This window comes from Opisthorchis viverrini, assembly GCF_000715545.1.
Source record: "Opisthorchis viverrini unplaced genomic scaffold opera_v5_376, whole genome shotgun sequence".
Classification (NCBI taxonomy): Eukaryota; Metazoa; Platyhelminthes; class Trematoda; order Opisthorchiida; family Opisthorchiidae; genus Opisthorchis; species Opisthorchis viverrini.
In genome coordinates this window covers 458,337-469,835 of record NW_008752033.1, presented here as the reverse complement: position 1 = coordinate 469,835, position 11,499 = coordinate 458,337, and the positions used below count along the sequence as shown (strand labels likewise).

The window sequence follows — 11,499 nt, the reverse complement described above, 5'->3', positions numbered from 1 at the left end:
ATGCTGTTCTGCACTGACGGCTGTAAAGCGGCAGTCTGGCAATAAACTGCGAAGCTTCTGCACAAACTGATCAAGGTTCTGAGCTCCGTCCTGTTTACAAGTGTTCAAAAGATGTCGTGCAAAAACTTCATTTTTCGGCTGTACGTAAATTTCTCGCAAGGTTTCGATGGCTGATTCATAGTCTTTGCAGACGTAATTGAACAAGGTTTTCAATTTATCTGGGGAATGAGAACCGGTTGATTCTAGGAAGTTTGTGAAAGTACAAAACCAATGCTCCCAGGTATCTGCCGAGTCTTGAGTATTGGGGTCGGTATCAAATCGTTCAGGACGTAAGAATCGATCCATTGTTCGAAAACTTTTTTTTGGATGAATAAATTGTTGTGTACGACGAGGGTCAGAGTGCAACGACAATCAGAATGGCAATGGAAAAGACGGAGGGCCCGAAAGCTAGGCTTTATTCATCCAAAACTTTGACACAGAGCTGAAAACGGAAGAAAGTGATTTAGCAATAAATGATGAAACGTTTGAAAAACAGAGCAAATATACAACATTAGTCCACCTGAGCAACGTGGCACCACCTGGTACGTAAATCTATCTATGGTGATGATCATAACTTTGTTATGTTAACCCCTTATTTTTCACTTGCCGAGTCTCCCTAACTCAGTTTGTTTTTTTTTGTCCTAGGCGAATTCCGTGGTCGCCACGATAATGATGGTAGTGGTGACCATCTCCCACGAGCGACCGGGCACCTTGGTCACCGGCGCGAAGGATTTGGTCAAGGGCGTCGTTCGTTTCCATCAGATATGCTCAAGCGCGCTGTGGCGATGAACGTGAGTGCAGTAGCCAAGCCCTGTGTCCCTGAATCCTCCTTCAATGTTGCCTGTTATTCTGAAAGTTATTTGATTCATATACGATTGTGCTCTCGGACACTTGACACAACAGTCGTTTCCGCATTTGCTCGTTCAAACGGAATAAGCCACTGGATAAGCCGCTGATAAACTAAATCGACTGTCTAACCTCATTAGTACGTTATGGTTTGTTCTAAGTTATGGGTAGTAAGGTTGGAAGATGAGAGTTGTCTTGGGGAGGTGGCTCTTTTTAGTGAAGACTTCATTTCGAATTCCGAATGGTGGCTTCATCTTAAGTCTGTATTTTTAGTACTTCATTCGTGTCCTATCTTGTCACTGATTGAATAAAGATTTCCCTCACCTTTGTCGCGAGAAAGACATGAGGCCCGATAAGCTATTGTTTTTGGTTGATCTTACCATGTCCGACCATACTAGGTCGCAACCTCCTTCCAGTCCTCTACCCGCTCATGCCTCTATCCATCATTTAGTTGCTTCCAACGCCTTCGGGATCCAGCCAAGCCGCTCAGAATACTGGTCTGGCCCACGGTGAGAGCTGGGCTCGAATAACCGTGGTGCACGGTGCAACGCACCCATTGAACGCCGTACAAGAAATGGTCAACGCAGCCCTTGGCACTCAGCTCCGATTCTACAACGTGTGCATCGAAGGTCGCAATTCAGTCCTGTATGCGAAAATCCGCCAAAGACAGGTATGTTTTTCTGTAATATCGGCTTCTCTGTGCGTATGCATCTGTTTTTGCGGTTGAGGATATCTCGTGGTTGTGCCTTGTTGAGAGAAAACCTTTCTTTCTCGGAACTCCGTCTGATTCTCTTTTTCTTGTCTTAGGAATATCCGCACACCCTACTCAATTATTTTACCCAGTGCCATTATCGATCTGGTTTTCCTTATAGTACACCATGTTCTGTACCTCACTGTCTGAATGCTTTTTTGTTCACAGCTGATGACTTATCGAAAGGCCTTGCAATCAATCCGAGACCCTTCAGACAACAAAACGTTTATCGGTGATATCACTCTTGTACATGAACCCCGAGTCCCTCAATCCGATACGGCCAATTTATCCTCCACGTCTGGTGAACTCACATATTCTCTACCGGACAGCTGGGTGGCGGCTCTTCGGCGTTGTTTTGTCGAGCGATTCCATGCAGGCACAAGAAATCTGGATCTATCCAGCCTTCACACAGATCCCACTTTACTCAGTCAGGGACTGTATCTGCCTTTGAACAAAGCTGCCGTGGTGCATGCAATGATCAACATTCTCAAGGAAAACGCGGCCAAGGTATATGCGAATGCTTTGGATTGCTACCATTTCAGTTTTCCTTGTGGTCTTTTCTCATTAGCCGCTCTGAGGTATTTTCATTATACAATAACAATATACAGGTCCGAAAGATCGCCGCTTGGTTTCTCAATGAAACTAGTCCGCGACTTCCACGGATTACTGCCCCCAGCTGTGGTTGTCATGCGTACCGTGTTACCATATGCTTATAACTTCATGGATGAATGTTTCACCAATAGAGAAGTACAGGGCTATGTGGATGGCAGAAAATACTATAAGCAGTATGTGACAGTCAGTCTGGTTTTGGGATTTGAACAATACCAGAGCAGGCGGCTCCGCATCGGTAGTGACTGTTAATCACCCTTGGGCTTCAGGTGTCTTTGATCTTCGCATGCGAAAACTTTTACATGCTGGTTTTGGTCAGAAGCTGCGGGTGTTAGTAGTCGGGTTATAACTGCATCAGTTGTCAACAGAAATCCTACTTTAGCAAACCTATTCCCCCCTATACCGTTTCAGAGATTGCAACTAAGCAACTCTTATGAACGGCCGATGTACTTGTGATCCGGTAACCCAATAGTTCCATGTGTGAATAAGCAGTCATGACCGGTTATCTGTATGAGCTCGAAATAGCCCAGCGGTTTGGACGCGAAACTACCTACCGGGAGTTTCTGGTTTGTGCCCAACCCTAGCTGTTCAGTTGCTCCTGTCTGGACTTGGGCAATCCGGCAGTATCTCAGCCTTCGTGCTTCGGCAGCTATGTGTGGAAGGGATGTCACAGCCCAACACAAAAGTAGAAACCAAATTTTTGAAAAATGATGGTATATGCGGAATTCATGGTAGATTAAGACAGTTGATGAGTGTTAGCAATCCTAGTTTATGAGGTCTACCTGGCCAGAGGAAGGGCATGTACGACATTACTGGTATCCCTTGTCCACTGGCAGTTCCCTTTGAAGAGTTCCCATCTGATCGACAAAGGCAATTAGAAATTCAGGAAACCGTCTTTAGGGGTGGAGCGAGGGACTTTTTGGGAAGGGTGGCTGTAATGCTGTGTTACTTACTGTTCACCGGTTAGTCTTTGGTGAGCATCAGTAATGTCGGCAACCAAATATTGTATCAGTAGCTACGACCTACATATTGTGTTTGGTGTCCAGTCAACCTCCTGGGGCAAACATGCCAGAGGCAAGTTGTGTGGGACTTTTGCCTAAAATGCTAAGGTAGTCCACAACAAACTATGTAGTTCAAGGCTTAGGCGTAGTCCATGGTGAGTCCAAAACACTTGAGTAGTAGTTAGGAGATTCCAATAAGCAGAATACAGTATTTTTTTTCTTCAGTCCGGGAAAAGGCGGTAGAGCAGCATAAATACAGGTACAGGGTGCGTCCGGTGGAAATGAGTGGTTTCTAAGTTTCAAAGAGGAAAAATGGTCTACCTGTTCGGTAGTTTCGACATCTGCTGTCCAGAGCAGGCCACGGTACGACGTGGTACCCAGATGTTTGACCAATTAGCATGTAGGAAATTCTGGTGCGGGGCATCATAACGTGTGCCCATCTTCTTTCTCTCAAACAGCAGGCAGACCAAATGCGAATTTATTTCAAGGGCATGTAAATTCGAAGGATCAGGGATCGGACCACCACCAGCATACACGCAGTGGATGAGTCATCCTATCACTGGAAGAATCCTTATGTACAAAAATCAAAAGAACGGGTAAAGACTGACGCCACGGGAGATACCTGGGTTGATTAGATAGGTAATAGCTTTGTCGCCGCTACAAGCTGCAGATCGTCATCGATTTATGAAGTTACTAGCGACAACATTCACGAAGTCTTTATAGACAGGGATTCCAAACACTGTAGTCCAAAGATGGCAGCTGGACTTTTCCGTTAGGGGTTGAGGCTGTTGTGTACAGTGAAGGCTACGGCAACAAGTATCGGGCGGGGTGCTTATATGCGAATTAAATGTGGCTTGATATGTTCATAGTTGTGGTCAATGGGGCAAACATGCCAGAGGCAAGTTGTGTGGGACTTTTGCCTAAAATGCTAAGGTAGTCCACAACAAACTATGTAGTTCAAGGCTTAGGCGTAGTCCATGGTGAGTCCAAAACACTTGAGTAGTAGTTAGGAGATTCCAATAAGCAGAATACAGTATTTTTTTTCTTCAGTCCGGGAAAAGGCGGTAGAGCAGCATAAATACAGGTACAGGGTGCGTCCGGTGGAAATGAGTGGTTTCTAAGTTTCAAAGAGGAAAAATGGTCTACCTGTTCGGTAGTTTCGACATCTGCTGTCCAGAGCAGGCCACGGTACGACGTGGTACCCAGATGTTTGACCAATTAGCATGTAGGAAATTCTGGTGCGGGGCATCATAACGTGTGCCCATCTTCTGTCTCTCAAACAGCAGGCAGTCCAAATGCGAATTTATTTCAAGGGCATGTAAATTCGAAGGATCAGGGATCGGACCACCACCAGCATACACGCAGTGGATGAGTCATCCTATCACTGGAAGAATCCTTATGTACAAAAATCAAAAGAACGGGTAAAGACTGACGCCACGGGAGATACCTGGGTTGATTAGATAGGTAATAGCTTTGTCGCCGCTACAAGCTGCAGATCGTCATCGATTTATGAAGTTACTAGCGACAACATTCACGAAGTCTTTATAGACAGGGATTCCAAACACTGTAGTCCAAAGATGGCAGCTGGACTTTTCCGTTAGGGGTTGAGGCTGTTGTGTACAGTGAAGGCTACGGCAACAAGTATCGGGCGGGGTGCTTATATGCGAATTAAATGTGGCTTGATATGTTCATAGTTGTGGTCAACTTTCCGAACAAGGTTTTTTTTGAAAAAATGGTTTGAGGTAGAAGCGATCAGTCTGTGGTCCGATACTGATCTTACAGGACCTATTTTCAACAGTCGGATATTTTCCTGGAAAATGAGCACAATTGGACTTTTTTTTCTTCAGTCCGGGAAAAGGCGGTAGAGCAGCATAAATACAGGTACAGGGTGCGTCCGGTGGAAATGAGTGGTTTCTAAGTTTCAAAGAGGAAAAATGGTCTACCTGTTCGGTAGTTTCGACATCTGCTGTCCAGAGCAGGCCACGGTACGACGTGGTACCCAGATGTTTGACCAATTAGCATGTAGGAAATTCTGGTGCGGGGCATCATAACGTGTGCCCATCTTCTGTCTCTCAAACAGCAGGCAGTCCAAATGCGAATTTATTTCAAGGGCATGTAAATTCGAAGGATCAGGGATCGGACCACCACCAGCATACACGCAGTGGATGAGTCATCCTATCACTGGAAGAATCCTTATGTACAAAAATCAAAAGAACGGGTAAAGACTGACGCCACGGGAGATACCTGGGTTGATTAGATAGGTAATAGCTTTGTCGCCGCTACAAGCTGCAGATCGTCATCGATTTATGAAGTTACTAGCGACAACATTCACGAAGTCTTTATAGACAGGGATTCCAAACACTGTAGTCCAAAGATGGCAGCTGGACTTTTCCGTTAGGGGTTGAGGCTGTTGTGTACAGTGAAGGCTACGGCAACAAGTATCGGGCGGGGTGCTTATATGCGAATTAAATGTGGCTTGATATGTTCATAGTTGTGGTCAACTTTCCGAACAAGGTTTTTTTTGAAAAAATGTTTTGAGGTAGAAGCGATCAGTCTGTGGTCCGATACTGATCTTACAGGACCTATTTTCAACAGTCGGATATTTTCCTGGAAAATGAGCACAATTGGACAACCTGGACATTTTTTATCAACTTGGAGATGTGTGCGAGCTCAGTTAAAGCATTTCGAACTTTCGGGGTAGTTAGTGACTATTCTGGCGTGCTTTGTTCGCGTTTGGTCTGCTTGCTTTCAGTACATCTGGCTGATAGACAAGAATCTACAAAAATAACATAACTGTAGGTGGATGCTATATGATTATAGTGTACTCTCAGAGGACGACCCTGGGAAACAAGGTCACTCTTGTGGGAGAGGGCGAGTCAACAACTCTAATTAGGTTTCGAAGGTGTAGGTATTATCACAGCTGTTCCACCGAAGATTGATTTCAATCATACTCAAAGAATACCCTGGAAAGTCACACAGCATCTTCGGAATCTTCCACACCAGTATAGACGTTACGTATCAGACGGTGTTGTTCCGTCGAAGTTCACTATCTCACTGTACTTTTAAGCACTTTGTTCATACCTTGTTGGCCTTGTTTCACAACATCACCCTTCCGCTTTGTTTGGCTCCACTGGCTTGGTCTGACATCAAATGATGGTTAACTAGAACCACCATGTCACAGCGGGCGTCCAAATGCACCAATTCAGGCGGTATCGAGGTTCTTTAACCGAGCGGTAACAGAACATTCGAATCACTAGTGTTTCATCAACCTGGGGTGTAAACTAGTGATTGCCTGTCATTCATACAGTGGGCCTTTGAAGCCCACGCCATGAGTTTTTTATTATCGGAGGAGTGGTCGATATGGGAGAGGGTCGCCCTAGGGCAGAAGCATAGTATCGGCATGGACGGTTTGGTATGCATCTCAACCCACTGAATTGCGATCCTTTCGCTTGAGTTACTGAGTCACTTCACAATCATCCAGTCGTACTCAAGAGATGGCTCAACTGGTTAGAGCGCGAGTTTACCAACCTGATGGTCCGTGGTTCGAACCCGACGTCTACCTCTCGACTTCTTTGTCTAGGCTTGGGCAACCTGGCAGTATCCCAGCCCTCGTACTTCCTCCGGGTGGCATGGCAGCTGGGCACCGAAAGAGTATTACAGCTTAACGATTTATTTATTATTTATTACTCCACAACCTCGTCGATCTGCGCACCACTAATCGGTCTTTGGTCTTGGCTAGAGCAATGATCTTCGTTCATTTTCATTTTCGCTTTCTTCAGGTTTTGGAAAAGCAAGTTTAGAGAAATGGTAGAATTCTCTTCCGAAAATATTCTTTAAGACCAAGGTGATTCACCGACATCCCATTATCTAATTTCTAGCGGACGCTTTTTTTGCAAATCGTATCCTCCTTGGTTATCACAATCGATTGTTACATTACTTATGCTCTGTGACTTTGCCTTGTGTAACCATGTCCTTTTTTATCCTGTTTTTTTTAATTTCTACAGCTCAGCCTGTTGAACTTGTCCAGCAATCGTTTGAGTCATCTGAACTCCTTTTCACCACTAGCCGCCAACCCGGAGGATGCCGGCAGTGCGGTTTCAATTGAACGAATCGATGTGAGCGCCAATCCACTCACTGGACTGTCTGCCCTCGCTGGACTACGTGGCATTGCCGGTCTGGTTGAATTAGACATTGCTGATACTCCAGTTGCCGCACAATTCCGAAAATCCGACCGAACCCTGGTTGGGTGAGTATCCTCCGGTTTGTTCTTTGATCAGAGTCTTGATCGATGCGGTTGCAGTCTCTCTTGTCCCCCATGTATTTTTCAGCCCGTTTTCCGCCGCGGAGTGCAAACGGCTCTGCGGCTGATCATCTCGTCCCTGGATCCCGATGAACTTTCGGCACTACTAAACAAACCGCCTTTATATTGAATCTATTTTTTATTTGGACGGTATTCTTTTTGTGGCTAAGGTTTTGAGGTCTACGGGATGATCACTGTTACATGCGACACGAGAAGGAGCACAAATCTCCAGCTGCGACGTGATCCCAACTACTCCCGTCGCAGAAGACCAAGACAAGACCTTCGGAGGAGAACTTTTGCTGCCTCGATTTTGAAGGACGAAAAAACTTAGATCAAGATAAGATGGGCTACTTCGTCAATTGGACCAGCGTAGTCAACATGCACCCGAGACCAGGTTGGTTCGGGCCGAGGCAGCGTAGCTGGTGGCTCGTTGCGAACAACCTCTGACCTAGTCCGAATCCATGTTTGGCCAGTAAGCGAAACTACTTACGATTGCTTTCATCCAGTTAATCTCAGGATACCGAAGACGTAGCGAGCATGGCACCAACACATGATATCCGAACATGAGGCAGTCATCCACTATTGACAAGAAATCCCGACGGTGGAGATCGTCGTCCAGGGGGTTAGCTGGCCAGCGTGTCCTGGGGAACTGGGTCCCCTGTCAGATCAACTACAGTATCTTACGGGATATACGCTACAGTCAGACGGTTTGTGATGGCTGCTGCTGGTATGTTCGTTCACGGACAGCGAGGCGATGGCAATGTCCTCTTCCGCAACAGTGTGGTCACCGATCAAGCGTGACAGTTCATCCCTTTGGCCGAAGCCATCTGCGCGTTTCTACTAAAATCGAAATTGTATTCGAGAGGTGTGAGCACCCAACATTGAATACGATTTGCTCAATGACCAGGCATGCCAAAACTGGACAACAGTGGTCAGCCAGCAGGGTGAATAAATGACCGTAGATCATTTTGTGAAGCAGCGGACGGCAAATACCGATACCAGTGCCTCTTTCTCAATTCGCCCGTAGTTTTGTTTCGCATGGATCAGCGACGTGAATGCGTAGATGATCACAGATATGGACCGCAGTTTTCTCTATGCCTTGTTACTACCGTGAACCCGAGTATGGATAGCCGCTTGATAGCGTGATGCGCTTAGCCAAACCAGAAAGCCAAAGAACTTGCGAATCAGCTGATCTACTGGACACTGACGCGTGTAGGCGTGTCGTGTGCAGCCGAAAACCGGCTGGTTATATAGCTCATGCGGTAAGTTCTGAGTGAGCCAAAAGTGATACCAAAATTAGAACTAATCTGTCAAGGACAATCGAAGAACTACCACTTAAATTTGTCCCAACGAAAAGTGGTTATTCCATTGGCAGTTGTATGGTTCATTTATGTTCGGAGCTGGTTCTCTTACTAACTCCTGTACGATCCTGTGCTAAGACCGTGATGTCAGGGCAAGGAATTGGTTAATTAGCCTAAACGCACGATATAGATGTCCTGTCTGAGATGTAACGTGTTGAATACTTTGACGTATTCGGGGAAACCCAATTGAGTGACCTATAAAATCACAAGCCACAAATTATGGATTCTTGGGGCTCGTCAATAAAATGTCGTACTACATGTATCAAATACGTAACAAAAAGGTGTACAAACCTCAAATTATGGGGTTCCCGCCTAAGCCCTCGAACTGGGCTTCGTTCTGCTTCACTAGGTGGCAAATTAGTCTGACTGTTGATACAGCAGCCTGAAGTTCTAGCCGCGGGATAGTAACTGACTTGAGAGGTGCTGCTCTTAATTTTCCCATCAAAAAGCTGCAATAAACTTGTCGTAGCGACTCACATCTCAGGTAATCTACGGCTCCATAATCAAGCTCGGATGCGTTAGAGAACATGTGCAACGACTGATGGTTGATAACAAACTGTTTAGGTTTGATACATCTAGGAATGACTCGACAACTCGGATGTCGTCTCTCCGTTTCTTCTAAACATCTTGAATAGCTTGATTAACTTCTTCACCCCAGCCACATTTTGATCGACAAAGCTCTTGTAGCAACTGTTTCCGTTGGAACAGTAGAGGTGCGACCTATCCCATATAAGGAAGCCGTACACGAGAGAATACCTCGATTGTCCACTGGACGCTCCGATATGGCTAATTTAAACTTAAAGCCGTCAGTCCTGACACACCATTAGGGTCCTAACGTCGTGTGTATGTCAGGATGTAATGAGTTCAAAGATACCAGATAAGTCACACGCTCGTCTACCGGTATCTGGGAGGAAACCTCACCGCTGTTGCTTATCCATTTGTGCAGATGGGAGCCGCCCTTTTTCAACAACCTAGACAGCTGGTCGACTAGCCTAAGTGCTTGATGGGCAGAATCGGCGGAAAAGTTCTCCACAACTCTAATAGCGTTTTCATCGAACGATTCACAGTTGTCATAAGCAGCTTGTCCCCAAGCAAGCGTTGCCGAAAATGGCCAGTTTACCGCTCGAACATTGATTTCGTAAACATCCGGGGTCTGCTCTGAGTTGCCGTCCGCGTGCCCCATCTTCTGACTTCAAATGGACTTGCAGGAACATTTCTTCAATGTCTGCAAACAGCACAGTGTCGTTCAAACGAAGTCGTAGCAAAACTCCGGTGATATGATTTGTCAAATCTGGTCCACAATATAAACAATCATTCTGTGACAGTTTTCCAGACTTCGCCGCAAAATCAACTACTATCCTCACCTTCCTCGGTTTGTGCGGCTTAAGAATAGGTGAGGTACGAATGACGTCCCTCAGAATGGTCTCCCGAGGCCCTACTGACGTAGCCCTTGGCCTCGTGTTCCCGTATAATGTTTGAATACAGCCGCCAGAGATTCGGGTCCTTTAGTGGGCGGGGCCGAAGTTATTTCAGTCGCTTCTCGGCTGTGTTTGTTATCCGGTAAGTCATGCCAATATGTTTCCATGGGAGCCGGACCTGATAGTGACCGTTTAAGAGGCCGATTGATTGTTTCGCCAGACCTGGAACGTGTTAATCCTCGATCAACATAGATATATCCGTTTTGGGTCTTTGCTAATTAAATTCGAGTTCAACCAAGCGTCTTACGTCGCTTTCTATAGTCGCTTGCGTATTAAGGCAGGTTACTGTGTGTAAGATCCGGGCGGTTACGGATCTCACAGGGCGATTGCGGCTATTTGATTATACGCAGTTCGTAGCCAGTAGTCAATAGGAGCAGACAGACGTGGGGCAGTAGATGATATATTGAAGACTGACAGGAACTGGTTCTACAGAAAAACGGATTAGTAAGCATCATGAATTAAGAAAACGTACAATCAACAATGACGCAATCTGCAGGAGCGGGAAGTAGTCACTGTCACAGCACGGATTTCTATAGGGGCAACAAGAAGTAAGTACCAAACGATGTACAAACATACATATCGGGGCAGTCTGACAGTGTGAGTTGGCCGTAACGGCGCAGGAGGCAGTACGTTCGGAATATGAGGGACTGTCTTTCAATCGGCGTCGACGCAGCCGCTCGTGTCGCGTGACAGGTCAGATTGCGCGGTTTCGTCCGTTTAAAACAACGCTCAGCAAGGGCTATCTGGCAGGCGCGATACAGGGGTAATACAAAATAATCAGCCTCTCTGGCGTCAGGTCGGTGCAGTTGGTAGGTTCAGTTGGTAGGAAGGCTAGCAATTTGTAGCACAGTGGTTGAAACTATCGACGGAAGCGACAACTGGACGAAAAGATGCATCTGACGGCGGTTCGCCCTCGCAAAACCCAGGATCTGTTATGCACGGCTGCCGGCACTTGTCCAAAGCCCACGTGGTCATTGCTTTCTTGGTAATGTTTGATGATAAGTGCGGTGAAGTGTCTCCTTGGTAGTAGAGCCGGGCAGATGAATCCCATGGGGTAGTGTGGAGAGGCTATAGGTGACAGTATTCTTTGTTTCGTGGGAGTTTCGAGCCGGAT

The 11,499-nt window shown here is 46.2% G+C and overlaps 1 protein-coding gene across 1 annotated transcript in view; it reads left to right on the top strand.

Annotated features, from left to right (window-relative positions):
• The window catches only part of T265_15170 (hypothetical protein), a gene marked incomplete at both ends in the record, with an annotated part of 39,371 nt that overhangs the window by 12,734 nt on the left and 15,138 nt on the right, over window positions 1-11,499 (top strand). Inside the window, 4 exons of the mRNA XM_009176905.1 lie at window positions 685-830; window positions 1,337-1,555; window positions 1,805-2,143; window positions 7,251-7,492. Of these exons, the coding sequence (XP_009175169.1) occupies window positions 685-830; window positions 1,337-1,555; window positions 1,805-2,143; window positions 7,251-7,492 (946 nt within the window). The remainder of the gene's footprint in view (window positions 1-684; window positions 831-1,336; window positions 1,556-1,804; window positions 2,144-7,250; window positions 7,493-11,499) is intronic.